The sequence below is a fragment of the Miniopterus schreibersii genome (genome assembly GCF_964146895.1).
Source record: "Miniopterus schreibersii genome assembly, chromosome: 2".
In the NCBI taxonomy this organism is placed as follows: Eukaryota; Metazoa; Chordata; class Mammalia; order Chiroptera; family Miniopteridae; genus Miniopterus; species Miniopterus schreibersii.
Window position 1 is genome coordinate 35,244,065 of NC_138102.1, and position 16,402 is coordinate 35,260,466.

Sequence of the window (16,402 nt, forward strand, 5' to 3'; positions counted from 1 at the left end):
TTGGATGATGAAATAAAAAATCCAAAAAGACCATGCCTGGCTAGGGCTATGAAATAAAATACATGAGATAAAATGAAATACTGGATAGAAATTTTAAGAAAAAAAATTTTTTTAACAAGTACTAGCCTGGCTTTCCAGAACTTTCTGTGGATAAGAAAGGGAAATTTAAAATCTCAGCATGCATAAAACAGTGTGTGTAGCAATTAATGTGAAGTTTAAGTGCATTAGGAGAACTGGAGTGCCCTGATGAAGACACAGATGCCAAGATGGCGGGCACAGCTTGCCCATCATAAACTCTTCTCTCTCCTTTCCTTCCTTAGGTTCTGGATATAAGCATGAGCACTGGGTATAAGAATGGCTTAGGAACACAGATGAACAGGAGGGAAATGGGAGGCAATAATAGACCATATTTCCAACTCATCTGGATGGCAGGAAACAGCCTCAGGTAGGTATGGGAAGATAGCCTCAAGATGTGTGAAGAAATGTAATTAGAAGTTTATCTGGTCACCTAATGCCTCACTGTGCTACATGCTAAAATACACTCCCCTCTAATCATGATTACTGCAGGATTTATCTAATCTATTTCCTATTGGAAATCAAGCCACTCACAGGCATTTTATCAATTTTTTTCCTCCTAATAATCCCTGTCCCTGACAAAAGAAGATTTTGTTATCCCACAGTATAGATAAGAAATTGAGGGAAAGAAGTAAAGTGAATTGCCCTGGGTCACACAGAACTGGAATTACAGTTTAGTATCTAATCTTAAGAGAGCACTACGTGAGTTTTGGAAGGGAGAATACTGGAATCACATTATATCCTTCAAGAAAGGGCTGATTTACCTTAATCTCTGGGAGAAAGAAGATTAATTGTGTTTTCCTTGGTGCATGCCAAAGACCTTGAGTAGACACTTTAGATTCCACATGCTTATTCTAATTTTTTTCCAAATACTTGGAAAGCCTTGGTTTGATCATTAGTAAGATGCTAGAAAACAACTTAAAAAAAATTTAAAGCTAATATTTGTTTGCTAGAATCTCCAAGAAAAGCAATTAATCAAGAAAGTTGTATAGTACAGCCACCCTTTTCACCAAGGACCAGAAACTATTCACTTAGACACAAGCTGAGATGGTCAGCTCCTCTGTCCCCCAGCCCCACAATCCATTCCCAGACCCACCTCACTGTATAGGGACTGGATAAAGGTCAAGCAAAAGCATGTTTTTAACTAAAAAAGTTCCATGCAAATGCTAATTATTGTTATAGCGATTTACATATTTCACCTAAATATTTAAAAAAATCCATGTTCGTTACAAAAACCTGGCAAACAAAGTTAAGCAAACCAAAATGAAAAGCCCCCATTATGCTACCACCCAGCAAGAACCTTTTGTACCTGTTTACGATTGGACATTTTCTAAGGCTCATTTCTCTGGTCAGGCCATGAGGAAGTCAGCCAAAAGGGGCAACCCTAAGGTTCCATGGGCAGTTTCCCTTTAATTAAGTAGGGAAAATGGTGATTTATCTGTAGAAGATTAGTTTTTTATTTTCTTGGCACTTGTCCCAGAAGAGATAAGGCCACTACTTAATGTACCTCAGGGTAAAAGGAATAAATTCCTAATTGCTTCTTACTGGCCTGAAAAATTTACACATTTCTAGGAATAAATCACTTATCCAAACTAACAAATATCATGGGTAAAATGAATTGTGACTATCTCTTTATCTATACATGCACAGTCATGATTTTAAATACATTGTGTTGGATTCTTCCTTTCTCTTGGAGAAACGAAACACACACATTCAGAACCCATATAAGGGCTGAGTCAAGAATAGATAAGTAATCAGCAAAAGGGGAGAATAGTAGATTCTTTCCAAAGAGTGAGCAAATGCTACCAGGAGAGCACCAAATTTCAACCCATTTCTTTTTCCCATCCTAAGGAAAAATTACATCATTACCTTTTTGTTCATAGCCACACCATCCTCACAGTCAAGCACCGCACAGTCTACATTCAGGGATGGAATCTTCTTTATCTTCTTTTCATCATTTCCAGGTACATAGAGCACCGCCCTCCGGGGAATGTACTTGTGATCGGATGAGGAACTATATCCAAGCCTGGGCACACTGGCTGCCAGAGATGGTTTCCTGCAGGAGACATAATTGGGATTAGTCCGAAATAGAATTTGTTTACAAGTTTTTGAAAAACCTCATTTTAATGTAAAATTAAAATAGAAAACATGGATACTTTCTTTTAATTATGGCAGAACACAATCACACATAACAACTGGGAAAACAATAATAACAGAAATAACCAAGAAAAGAAATTTCATTTTGGCTGAGATTTTAAAAATATATAACACTGCTTAGTGACACAATCTTCTGAGAGAGGAAGGGCTGTGTACCTATTTCTTCTTGGAAAAACCCATCCAGTATTAGTATACTGTCCAGATATCATCCATGGAGGAAAAGTAAAGTTTATATCCAAAAGTTCCTAAATAACATTTATATCCAAAAGTTCCTAAATAACACCACTACCTACAATTATATGAAAGTAAAAAAACAGAATATAAATGATGCAAGCATGAATCTTTTCCAGTGGAAAAATAAATGATTCAAGTTCAATTTTAATAACAGACAAGGATAGTTGGCCACTTCTTGAGTAAAAAGGACAGTTAATGAGAAAAGACCATTAATAGCTGTGTAATTGTGGGCAACTTAATTACTGGAAACTTCAGATTTTTCATTTATAAAAATAATACTCATGTTGCAGGATGTCGAGAGGATTAAGAAAGAGGAAATAATGCACGCAAACCACTTGGCGAGGGCCTGGCAGACATTAGCTCCTTGATGTGGCGGTGGGCGTAGCAGAACAGTAGCAGCTGTTGTTGTTACTAATGGAGAAACTCTAGCTGCCAGTAGCCCCCCGCCTGCTCCTAAACTCTGTGCTTTCCTTCCTTTCCCATTGTATTCAGTCTGGCCTCCTGAGGAAATAAGAGCAGTTGGCCAGAAGCTCCCTTGGCTCACCGTAGCCCCTACAGTTTCACCCTCACCTGGTCCATAGCTTGATCCTGGGAAAACCAAATTTTAGCCCATAATATATGATAAAGGAATGTGAAATCAGCTTTTATAACCAGGACAGGAACAGTTACATAATTTGCAGCTCCCAGTGTAAAACCAAAATGTAGAGCCCTTGTTCAAAACTCTTATTAGGAGCCGGCAGGGCGTGGCTCAGCGATTGAGCATCAACCTAGGATCCAGGAGATAGCAGTTCGATTCCTGGTCAGGGCACATGCCCGGGTTGAGGGCTTGATCCCCAGTCGGGGGCGTGCAGGAGGCAGCCAATCAATGACTCTCTCATTATTGATGTTTCTCTCTCTCTCCCTCTCTCTCTCCCCCCCTTCCTCTCTCTAAAATCAATAAAGATATAGTAAAAAAAAAAATCTATTAGGAATTTCAAGATGGTGACAGAAGAACATCAAACTAAGTACCAGACTCTTTTAAAACCAGTCTCACACCCACAAAGCCAGCCTTGCCCACAATAGACAGAGCTGAATGTCATGAAGGCTCCAGGTAAGGAAGGTTAAAGCCCCAGTGAATGGGTAATGCCCTGTTTACTCTCCCGGGATTAACAGTAGCATCCTTTTCAAAACCGGGTCAGCCAGACTCTTCAGGAGAGCTCTTTTTGTTTTTTTCCTAAGTTAATGCCATCGAATATTTTGAATGGTTGTAACATTCTGCCATGATTAGTGTGCCTTCTGACAATGTATCTCCAGAAAAATCACTGTCTCTCTGGGGCCTACAGATTCTGTGTGCGTGCCTCATTCCTCCTTGCAGCCAATCTTCATAAAGTCTAAGATTTGAGTCTGAGTCTTACTTCTTCACAATTAAGCACTGTGCTATGTGAGGTATGGTCAGATATACATGGATTTTAAAAGTGTACACGTCTTAGAAGACATTTTATTTAATATAAAATGTATTATGGTCTGCTAATTGAAGAGTGTCTGAAATATCTGTCATCATTTTTCATTGATTGAAAATATCTGGTTTATCTTACAAAAGAAAGAAACATAAGGTGTCCCCCAAAAATGTATACACACACTTTGGATAATTATAAAGGCAGTATTTATTAAAAAACATTTCGTTTTCAAAATTGAGCTATCAGCTGTTAAAGTGTGTACACATTTTTGGGGGACACCCTATATAATGATATAATAGCAACAATCACTTTCACTTACCATTCACACTGGAAACCAGAATTTTCAATATACATTTCCTTAAAAATAGCAAATATGCAATTAAAAGAGATGAAATTTTTATTTACCAGGAAATGCAAAATGACTTCTCATCAGGATTTGTTGTAACCACATGTGTAACAAGCAAAGACAGGATCAGATGGCTGTGGTGGAAAGAGGGCCCTGCCTACAGCTCTCCTCTCACCTTTCCTTTCTGCGTCTCTGACAGCTTGAATGTGCGGATATCTCTGCCCTGGTGGTAACTGACCTTTGCTTCATGAACACTGAGATTTCCTCCATGTGAAATAGCTTCTCACCACCGTATTGGATCTATACACTATTATCTCCAAGCACAATGAATCTTGAAGCCTGGGCCACCCAGACATGGCTGATGGTCATCTGTGGCATGACAAGTCATACCACTGTCACATGCTAAGCACTAGAGCAAAGCATTCCTAGGACATTTATATCATGCATAATATTTAATACAGACGACCATCTAAAAAACCATCATCTGCCACTATTAAAAATGTTTCTGGTTTCCCAAAGTCTTCTACAATCATGAAAATAATGTTTTGCTCATCTCTTCCCCTGCTCAAAAGCTGTCAACAACTCCCCATTACCTACCCGATTCAGTTCAATCTCAGTTGATATCCCTTTCCTCAATTTATATCCCACTATTCCCATGAAGTAGCTATCACCTAAGGAAAATAAGATTATGATGTCTCCACAATATGCCACGTTCATTGTTTCCACTGTACCTTTGCTTCTGCTGGGAAAGTTTTTCCTCTCAGTTTATTTGAACCTTATGGATCCTTCAAACTCAGTTCAAGATCCACCTGATCCCTGAGCCTTTCCTGACCATCATCTTTAAACTCTCTTATCTTTAAATTAATTTGTCACTCGTAAGTAAACCAGAATCAACCAACGATTGATTCCGCTATCTAGGCTCACGTTAATCAAAGTGGCACAAGCTTTCTGGCGAGCCAGCTGATGACACCACTTAAGAGACGTTAAAAAAAGAGAGATTTTAAAAAGTTCCTACTCCTTGACACAATCATTTCAAGTAATTTGACCTAATTCCTTTTGGGAATTGCTATAGACTGAAGGTTTGTGTCCCCCCAAAATTCATATGTTGAAACCTAATCCCCAATGGCATGGTATTAGAAGTCCTGAGGGTGAAGTCCTCATGAATAGGATTAGTGCCGTTATAAAAGAGACCCCTGATTGCTCCCTTGCCCCTCACATCACATGAGGACACAGCAAAAAGGTCTCAAATGGCAGCTAATATAGTGGAAAGTGGGTGAAATATATCGAATTGCTCATGTCTGACCATGTTTGACCTGCAAAAATGGTAACTTGATATAGTTTAACCCAATATTGTGACAGCAGTCAGAAGATGGGATGGCGAGCCAGCCACACTACCACCCCAAGTGTCAATGTCCTCTTCAGTGAGAAGCAGCACAGCAGTAACGCAGCATGCACATGTAGTTGCTATGATCAGCTGACACCTGTCGTCCATGTGCGATGCTAGTCAGCACAGCCCTGCACCAGGTTTCTTGTATCCAGCACCCTCAAAGATATCATAAGCTCTCTGAGGGAGGGGTGGTCTTACATCTCCCTGACACTGCTCAGCGCAGGGTCCTGCCCACAAGAGGCATACAATTCCTGTCACCTTGTCACCCAACCAAAGCCAGCTCTCCAGAAGAGGATGCGTAGTACTGATCCAGAACCATGCTGTCCTTACTCTTCTTGTGCAGGAGTCAGGTTTTAGTGGTGATTACAGGTAGGAGGTCATTTACACTCCCTGTCTCCTTTGCCATCATGGAACCTTAAACTAACCCATGGCCTGTTGCTTCTTCTATATTTATTATCTCCTTCCCCACAGCTTACATCCCAGTTTAGGGCCTCACTACCCTTTAGCTAGACAACCACAGAAGCCTCTTATTTATCCTCACTGCCTCCACTTTCTTATTACATGTGTTCATTCATTCATTCATTCATTCATTCATTCATTCATTCATCCATTCACTCTGAGCACTTGCTTAGTAAGCATCTAGTGAGTGACCTGTACCGGCACATGTGGCAAATACCTTTGTACAAATTAGAAAAAGGTGCTTCCTCGTGCCCTCCTGCAGGTAGCATGCTGCTTGCTTTGGTGAGTGGAGATGAGCTGAAATTCAGCCCCTACTCACGTCCCTTGGTAGGTGTCCCAATCAGAGTACCCCCTCCACACACAACTGTATGCAGTGGCCCTGATCCACACTGTGCTGAGCGCTATGGGGAGGTAGCACAAAAGAATCAGAAGGTCCAGGGAGGAAAACCAAAGGATGGCCTGCAAGCCAGGTCAAGAAGGCTAAAGACTGTACATGATGAGGCTGGAGGGAAAAAGAGACTAAAGGTGGCAAATCTGGAACAATAATAAGAAAGGTGTGGAGAGGGTCAGGCTTCAGGTTCTGTTGCAGACTCTGAGGCCCAGGAGGGGGCTGTCCCTGGGCAGGTGGCAGAAGTCTGTCATGGCTTCCCCAAGCCCAGCTCCTCCATGTGCTGCTGGTGTGTCTTTCCCTTCCCCCATGTCCAGATGTTTCAAAATCTGTTCCCTAGCTGAGCTGTGTTCAGCACTGCTGTGTATGAATGTACGTGACAAGATCTAACTTATTTTATTTTATCTTAACATAGTTGGAGTTAGGGCCTCTTGATAGTCGACACGTAAATGTATTCAAACAATATGCAAAACGGGCTTAAGATGAGCTGAAAAAATCTGGTAGCCTTATGGTGAATTCTCTCTACAGAAGGGAACTTCTTTTAAGACAAGGCATCCCTCAGCAGACCCAGGAGGTTATTCTGGCTGGAGGGGGCTCCTCCTGGCCTTGTTTTGGCCATCTCCCTTTCCTCCTCCCTCTGATGCCATTTATTAACCATTTATATAACTAGAGGTAGAACTAATCCCCAATGCTGCAGGGGTTCTCCACCTAGGAGTCAAAATAACCATCACCTGGGGAGCTCTTAAAAACTGTCAAATTCTGGACCCCACCCACTGCAATCAAATTCAACTTGCAGATAACAGACAGGGTCCAGGTTCTGCATTTTTGTTTTGGTTTGAAGCTCTCTAGGCCCTTGCCATTTAAGAGATGTGTTGCTGCAGACTGGCGGCATCACTGGTCTCTTATCTGTTCTCATGTGAGCATCTCCCACCTCTCATAGGAACATTTCCTGTCATGTGGGAGCTTGTTAGAAATGCAGAAACTGAGGCCCCACCCCAGTCCCACTGAATCAGAACCTGCATATTAACAAATCCCCAGAGGATGCTTACCATATGAAAGTTTGAGAAACTGCTATAAGTTGACTCAAACTTGGGGGCAAACAGCAATCACTTGGGGAGCTTTCTAATATGCTGACCCTAAAGCCCTGGCCACAGAAAGTTTGATGTCATTAGTCTAAGGTGAGGCCTAGGCTCTGTGACTTCTAAGATCTCCCTGCCAATTCTGATGGGTAGCAAGTTGGAGGACTGCAACACTAGATGATTCTAATGTGTAGCCACTGCCCTAAAGCAGGAAAGTCTGCTCCAGCAAAAATGTATAAGTGAGCCATGTGCTTGCTACCCACACATATACACAGATGCTATGACAGTAAGATCATAACTGAAAATGCAGAAAACATGAAAAATACCCATGTTTAAAGAAAGGCTTTCTGATAAAATTGACGCTCCAACTGCTAACAATATTAGAAACAGCAGTGATCATCAACTACGCTAATGTCTATTTGACCATCTACAATTTAGTATGTGACTTCCACACTCAAGTTAGTGGCTTGTTTATTTAGTTGAGAGGTAGTACAAAGGTCTCTACTTCAGCTGCACATTACAATCACTTGGGGAACTTAGAAAAAGAAAGAGACCCAGGCCACACCCAAGCCAATTAAACCTGAGCCTTGCAGTGATCCCAGGCATCGGTGTTTCTTTAAAGCTCCAGGGAAACCCTGAAGTGCAGCCAAGGATGAGAACCTCTGCACCAGGGTCTGTAAATACAACAGTGTTTTATTAATCCTAGAAAGGACTTGGGTTGTTGGTCATTAACAGTTGCTGAATGTAATCCTGCCAGATTTAGGCAGGTGAGCTGGGTACCAATTATGCAGCTTGCCACTAATCAAGCGACTGGGGAATGGTAATTTTAAGAGGAGTGGTAGTTTCCTTACTTGGAAATCATGACGCTCTGAGTTCCCCACCCACTGAATCAGTAGCCATCACTGCAAAGGTTTGGGGATTATGGGGGGTGGACAAGAAGTCCTTGATGAGCTTAGAGCTTCAAACTAGATTTTTATATCAAGTCCATAGTGAGATAATAAACGTGCCTTTTTGACAGAGAAGGACGTCTAATTTCCAACAGTTTCATGGCCTGAACCTAGAGCTCTCAGGAGCAAAGTGGGAAAGGATGGGAGACTTGAGGTAAAGGAAGTCCCTGCCATTGGCAGGGCCAAAGCCCTTCAGAAGCTGAGAGAAGCTCTGAGGGTGAGGGTGAGAGTGCGAGTGATAAGACTGGGGGAGGATGTCATTAGTCTGAGGAGAGGCCTAGGCTCTGGGACTTCTAAAATCTGCCTGGCCCAATCCCCCATCCCAGGAACCTGCAGGTAGCAAAGGTGGATAGAGAGGTGACAAAACACCCAAGATAAGCTGAGGACGAGCTGAAAGCAAAAAACAATTGTGCCAACTTCCCATTTCAAACGCTGGAAGGGAAGTTCATGGAGACAGTGGAGGAGAGGAGACACAGCAACATGGTTGTTTAGGTACAGGAGGTGCTAGATAGAGCAGGATGCTCCCAATCCCCCAGGATGTGCAAGAGATCCAGGAGTTTCTACGTGATTCCTCCGCCTTGTGCCTGCAGGAGACTCCATGTCAGAGGAGACAGGTGGACACCCGGATGGGGGCCAGAAGATGGACACTGCTGAGTCTCCACCCTAAGCAGCACCTGTGAGAGCAGAACCACAAACAAAGCCTGCAGACAAACCTCGTGCATCATCTACACCCAGAGGACAGACCATGAGTCCACCGACCACTGGAACTGCGCCAGAGAACAGAGGCCAAGGGCCAAGAGAGGTGAGTTACTCTTCATCAGAGCCCGAAGAGAAAGCTGCCGGAAGTTATTATATAGGCTCTCCCTGAACCCCCTGCCACCCAGAAAGAAGTCCTGAAACTGAATATTGACTGTGCTTATGAGAAAGTAACTAAACCAAAAGAAACAGTCATTTGAATAGTCAAGTTTTGTAGGTATTTTTTTCCTACCAATGCGTAGAAATGGAAATTTCAGATCAAAATGAGATTAAGTATAGAAAATGAAACTATATTTTTGGCACATCTGAATCAGGCTGTCTACATTTCAAACCAGCTTAGGCAGGATATCTATGTAGAACCCAACGTTTAATTAGAGTGCTCTAATGTGTGCCCCTGCCAACTTCTCCATTACTTCCTCATTTCCATCTTCTCTCTCCTCCTTCACTTCCAGACTCTTCAGGAACTTTCTTTGTCTTCAGCGCAATACAGTGAGGGATTCAGCTGTGGGAAAGACTGTGCCCTTACTGCAACTCAGTAGCTTCTGACGGCCCGTGAGCCCTCAGGTAACAAAACAGTTCCATCAGTTAAGCTTTGCTGTGGCCAAGTCTGGTGTCTCCCATTAGAGTATACTGCTGAATCTTACCCACTCTATGTCTTTTCCAAAAGTCACATTTCCCCCTTAGTTGGAGCCAATCTGACTCAATTTACAGTTGTCACAAAATCATATGATCGTTTCAAAAGATTCAGAAAAAGTATCTGACAAACTCTTTTATGATAAAAACAATCTACAAACTAGACCCAAAGGGAAACTGCCAAACCTTGAGAAAGGACTACACTGAAGGCAGCAGAGACAGAATCCCAAGGTAACACATACCAATGAATCCCACCTCTATTTTGCCAAGAACCTATCAATGCTTCAGCAAAGTATCCAAATTTATGCTATTTTGCTTCTGAGGTTAAAATGAGCTCATATTCCAAGTTAAAACCCTGTATATCAGATACTTTCACAAGTGCTGGACCAAACTCACTGTTGGCCTATTTAACAAAGGTATTTTTCTTTAGGTGAAATGTGTTTATCTAGCAACTGGAGTTTTTAAATAGTGACTAGATTGTAATATTATGTAATATTTATTTTTGTCAAAAAACGTTGACAGGCTTTTCAAAATACATTGGTGACTTGGGAAGGGAGGACTTCACGCCAATACACACAGGTCAGGAAGTGGAGCCTGTCAGCTGGATGCAGCTTTCAGCCCCAGATCTCATGCTAGTTATCACTAGGTAACTAGTGTTCACTAGGGGGTCAGATCCCTGGGAGAAGAAGCACAAAGGTAAAGGGAAGTCCCTGCAATTCTCAGGAAGTGACCTTCTACAGAAAAGAGATATGATATAGGGAGTGAAGGTGGCCGTAGAAGGGGCCGGAGACCCAAAGTTTTGGGGAAATTTCAGAATGGTTTCTTGTGAGCAATGATAAAACAGTCTACCCATCATGTCAATCCTTGAAGATCAGCATTATCCACCTGGAGTTGACCTATATTCCATCATTTTATTCCCCTGCCATGTCAGACATTTTTTTATTGTGGTAAATACTCGTAACATAAAATTTACCATTTTAACCATACAATTCAGTGGCATTAAATACATTTTCATTGTGTAACCATCACCACCACCCTTCTCCAGAATTTTTCATCTTCCCAAACTAAAACCCTGCACTCATTCAATACTAACTCCCCATTCACCCCTCCCCACAGCCCCTGGCAACCAGCATTCTTTCTGTCTCTATGAATCTGACTACTCTAGGTACCTCACAGAACTGGAATCACACAGCATTTATCTTTCTGTGACTGGCTTATTTCACTTAGCCTAACGTCCTCAGGAATCATCCATGTGGTAGCACGTGTCAGAATTTCCTTCCTTTTCAAGGCTGAATAATACTCTCTTGTATGCATATGTCCCATCCTATTTACCCATCCATTCATCTATCAATGAATACGAGTTTTTCCACCTTTGGCTATTATGAGTAACACTGTCATGAACACTGGTATTCAAACATCTGCTGGAGTCTCTGCTCTCAATGTCTTTGGATATATCCTCAGAAGTGGAATTAGTAATTCTATTTGATCGATTATATGGTAATTCTATATTAAATTTTTGAGGAACTATCATACTGCTTTCCACAGTGGCCGGATCATTTTACATTTCCACTCAAATGCTACTCAAAAATACTTTTTGCTGCATTCAAGTGCAGTTATGACTAAAGTGGTGTTTTGGAACCAGAAAAAAAGAATCATCCTTTATGTGTCCTTGACCTTTAGAAATTGCCTCCACAAATTCTAACAAATTTTGATAAATTCTTATTTGTCTATATAATAAAAAGAAAACACTTAGAGTATCATTTAAAAATAATATATCAATAAATTTCTATTTAGGATACCAATAAAAATGATATGGCCCTTTAAATTCTTTTAAAATGACTTACTCTAAGATCAGATAAAGGTTGAAAATAAAAATTTTCTACAGGAACGTTTACACAGATCCACAGCTATATGACAGATTCCTGGCAGACTCCTCTACTTGGGTCCATCTTTTCAATCATTTGAGGGGGTTGGAGGGGCATGGCCTCTTCTAAGGTTATATACTGGGGAAAATTGAGTTCTCTGTTGTATGGCCCATGGGTCTGAGCTCACATGACAATTCTGATGTTCATGGAAGAATCTGTGCAACTAGAGTGAAGATTAGAGCCATTCACTGGTTCCCCCACCTCCCTAACAGACACTAAAATTCACCTACAAATTTCAACCATGCATATGACTATTAATAACTAGGTATTTATGCCAGCATCTATAATAATTGAGGCTTACTTATGTTCTCACTTTACTAAGTTCCCAAGTGCCCAGAGAGATTCCTTCCCTATTTTCAAAAAACTGTTTCAGTTACTATGGCAACAGTGCACAGCGAAGTAGGGAGCTCTCCTCAGGCACGAGAGCAAAACAACAGCGATTTGTCCTCTCATTGGCAGAACAGGGCCCTTCAGGAGATTAACATGTGGTGCTAATGCAAATAAGCATGCAGCCCACTTCAGAAAAGCCGAAAAGATATTTTCAGGGCAAACTCTCTCATGAAGCAATTATATCACACCTTAATCAAGTGCTCTATTTTCTACTGAGATGAAGAACTCGTCTTTAGTGTCCAAAGTGAACACACACAGAATAGCAGTTTATGGTCACTCTGCCCTCAGGTTTGCTGCTAAGGAAGGACCCAGGTACAGGATGGGGCAACCCACGGCCTGTGGGCCAGCCTTTCAGCCATGGTGGTGTGCCATGTACAAGGTGGGGCACTGGTGAGGGAATTCTCTCCTGGTCTACCCAGGAAAAGGGGTGTCAGATAAGGGACAGAATTAGCAGGAACAGGGAAAAACACAGAATCCTTATTTATTCCCAGCTTGGTAAAGTTAGTGTCTCGCTGTTTTGGTGCACATCCCTGCCTTCTCAGACCTTCAGGGGATAAAGCCAGTGAACCCGGTGAGAGAGGTCTTTCTTCACAAAGAATGTGAAAGCAAACAAACATCTTGTCAAAAATTTGCCCTAGCCAGTTTGTTCAGTGGTTAGAGCATCGGCCTGCGGACTGAAGGGTCCGGGGTTTGATTCCAGCCAAGGGCATGTACCTTGGTTGCAGGCTTGATCCCTGGCCCGTCAGGGGGCATGTGGGAGGCAACCAATCGATGTGTCTCTCTCACATCAGTATTTCTCCCTCCCCTCCACCCCCCTCTCTCTCCCTTCTACTCACTCTCTGAAAAGCAATGGAAAAAATATCCTCGGTGCTGGGTGAAGATTTAAAAAAAAATTTAAGTTACTCTCTGTGCTCAATGAAATCAGACACAAAGGACAAATATTGTCTGATTCCATCTACAGGAGATAGCTAGAGCAGTCCACTTCAAGAGACAGGAAGTAGAACGGGGTGGGGGAATTGGGGGCATTATTTAATGGAACAGTTTCAGTTTGGGGAGCTGGAAGTTCTGGAGATGGTGGCGATGCTCACACAACGAGAAAGTACTTAATGCCACTGAACGGTACCCTTCAAAACAGTTAAAATGGTAAACTGTATTTATATAAATATAAATATTATTTATATTTTACAATGAAAAAAATTAAAATTATGAAATCAGTTTCCCTTGTCATATCCATGTTACGTATTTGACCAAATTCAGTATCGATCATGCAGCCAATAAATACTGTTACCACGAGCTGGCCCTTGCTCAGGAAGGGCTGTGGGGTATGCAAACATAGACAGAAAGCTGTTCATCCAGCAGACCAGACCCTCACTGTCACCCAGGAGCACGCTTGGTATGGCAACAGAAGTCTAGTTCTCCAAGTAGGCATATAGCGTGTGAGTGGGATAAATCCCAGGAACGAGAAACCCTCATACAACTGTGTGACCATTAGCGGATCCCAGAAAAGAGGGCAAGTTTTCCATGAAAACAGATCCACATTTATATCCCATGTGGCTTAGACTTTTATTAATAAGTGTGGCAGGGGCACCACTCAGAGTGACTCCACCCTCTGGCACCTGGGTGCCTGGTAGCACTTCTGATGGCAAACACTGCCACTTTTCTGAAAGGAAGATGAAGGAAAGGGAAGAGTTCTGTGCAAACTAAGCTCAGCAGACAATACGGGGAGGGGGTGGGGAGACAGTATTTTAGGGGAGGTGAGGGAGAGGAAGAGAAGGAGGAAAAGGAAAGGAGGGAGGGGGAAAGGATGGGCTCTGGAGGTAAAGTTGGGGTGCAGAGGAAAGTGGGAGGGAAGAAAGGAAGGCAGAGGTGAGGGCAAAGAAGGCAGAAAAGGGAGGGGGAGGGGACAGGAGAGGAGCTTTGTTTTTCTGCAAAGCTAAAAACAAAGCTCCTTGTTTTGTGTTGAAGAGAGGGTAACAATGGAGCATGTGCCTGCTGGTGGGTATTCACCGTAATCCCACTTTCTTGCTCCACTTTTGGTGCAAGGTTTTATCTAAACGGAAAACTGGAGGGCTTTTTCCCTTGGAGTGACACCGAGGTCAAGAGGGAAAGCTGCACTCCTTCACTGAACACGGTTAAGCACACAATGCGATTAGCATCTCTTCTGTTTCTGGGCTGCTTCAACCCGGGGCTTCTGGAAACACAAAGGAATCCAAAGATGTTGTTCATTAATAGTTAACTGTTGATGCTGCTGAGAACTTGGTCCAGGAATGAGGCTCAGGATCCTCTACCCAGAGAGATTTGATAAATGGATTTCCAAGTGCAATCCCAGCACCGGGAACTATGAGAGATAGCACCTGTCAAGCACAGAACATGGAGCATTCGGATTGTAACTAAAATCTAAGGAACATGCCCTCTGACTTCCCATTGCCTCTGTAGAGACGATTGGGTATTTTTGATTGTGAAATGCTGAGTGTCAGGAGTAAAGAGCATACTTGTTCCAATCCTGGCCAAAGGTGAACATTCAGGGCACAGCCTTCAGTTTACATTGTTCATTGTTGGCATTCCTGCCTGAGAATATTGATTTTAAAACCAATTGCAGAAAAGACAGTATTTAGTATTTAATGTATTGAAACAGCCAGTGGAGGGTATAGGAAAATTATTACCATATCACCACCAGAAAGTTTCACAAAGAAGACCATTCACAAAATTTCTCCATTTACAGATTCCATTAGCACTAGGTTATTCTATCTCAAGAAATAATAGATTTATAGCTGAGATGATTATTTCCTGGCTTGTGCACAGCTCTTGAGGTAATTGAGCCAATGTGAACTAGAAAGATCAATTTATCCTTAACTTTTTATTAAAGGTCACGAAAGAAGACTGTCCACCTGACAGATGTAACCATGGATTCTTTTACAGAATTCTTCAAAAGCTCTAAGGCTGCTAAATGTGTCAAATTAATGCATCTCCCCATGACCTGTTCTTTGATATGAAACTAATCATGAGAAGGAATTTTTTTTCCCCCCTCCAGAAAATGGTTCGGCAACTTTCAGAAAACAGTCCTCTCTCTCTGCATCTTAACTTTTTTTTTTGGTAACTGCCATGAAAATAATCTGGTTAATGGAATCTCCGTTTGCTTCTTCCTAGATTCTTTCAAAAAATTCTTTTCAAGTGTCAATCTCAATCAAATGAGGCCAAAATGTTACATAGGTTAAAATTCTGATATTTTATTAGCCAAAGTCCCCTGATTATCCTGATTTGTAGATTTGGGGAGAATTTAATATTGATTTCTCTCTAGCGTTGAATAATTTTTAGAAAAAACACACAGTCTGAGTCTAATTGCCAGACCCATACTACATACACGAAAGCTGTGAATACAAGCTGTGATCACGAATCACGTGTATGTGCCTTTGATTGTGTGGGACCCGCAATAAGATTAAGATTGTTTTTTTCTTTCTTAATTATTCAGAGCTAAGTGTGATGAAAATTAAAACTAAACATATGGATATAATCATGAAGGGTTTTTCTAATAGTTTTTTTTTTTGGTTTTTTTTTTTTAGTATGTTTAACGTGTGACAGGCACTAATTCCTTTAAATATCTATTTAAGGCAAGACTTCCTAGAACGCGCTCTAATTTTAGGGGAGTTTAAGGGCTTTTTCTTAATTCAGTGCCACACTTAGCAATGTACCAGCTCAAAATACAAACACAGCTTCTTTTTCCTTTGTTTTCTAGTCCCCCCCGCAAACCCACTCTTACTGAATTTGTATTGTAGAATGAACGGGTCAAACTCAGAGAGTAACACTTTTATTGTAAATTCAAAGAGAATAAAATAAAAAATTAAGAGGTGAATCCTTCCCACAAACTATATATCCATAATAATTTATGTTATGGTTTATTTGTGACTTATTCACAGTTTTCTATGACAATGGCAGGAGAGATGAAACAGGTTACCCAGAGACCAAGATAATCAGACAATTTTTTTGCCTTTTTCTATGGAATGCATTAACTAATTTTAAAAGCTAACTTAATTTTATATTTTATCTAGACTAACACTGATATTTGTCTTCCTTTGGGAAGTGCTAATGATATGCTAAGAGGAAGGTGGCTCAGAAATCTGTTGGGTGAAAAGGACAGACCACTTGAGATTGAAAAGTTGTTGCAGGTTTTCATGGCACCAAACAGACAATCT

The 16,402-nt window shown here is 41.5% G+C and overlaps 1 protein-coding gene across 7 annotated transcripts in view; it reads right to left on the minus strand.

Moving 5' to 3' along the window:
- Positions 1-16,402, minus strand: part of CLYBL (citramalyl-CoA lyase) — a 218,978-nt gene that overhangs the window by 97,269 nt on the left and 105,307 nt on the right. For all 7 annotated transcript variants that reach the window (XR_013998112.1, XM_081127267.1, XM_081127270.1 and 4 more), the window contains exon 2: positions 1,945-2,131. Coding sequence is in view for 6 of the 7 variants with exons in the window: in XM_081127267.1 (XP_080983393.1) it covers positions 1,945-2,131 (187 nt within the window). In the remaining variant the exon portion in view is untranslated. The remainder of the gene's footprint in view (positions 1-1,944; positions 2,132-16,402) is intronic.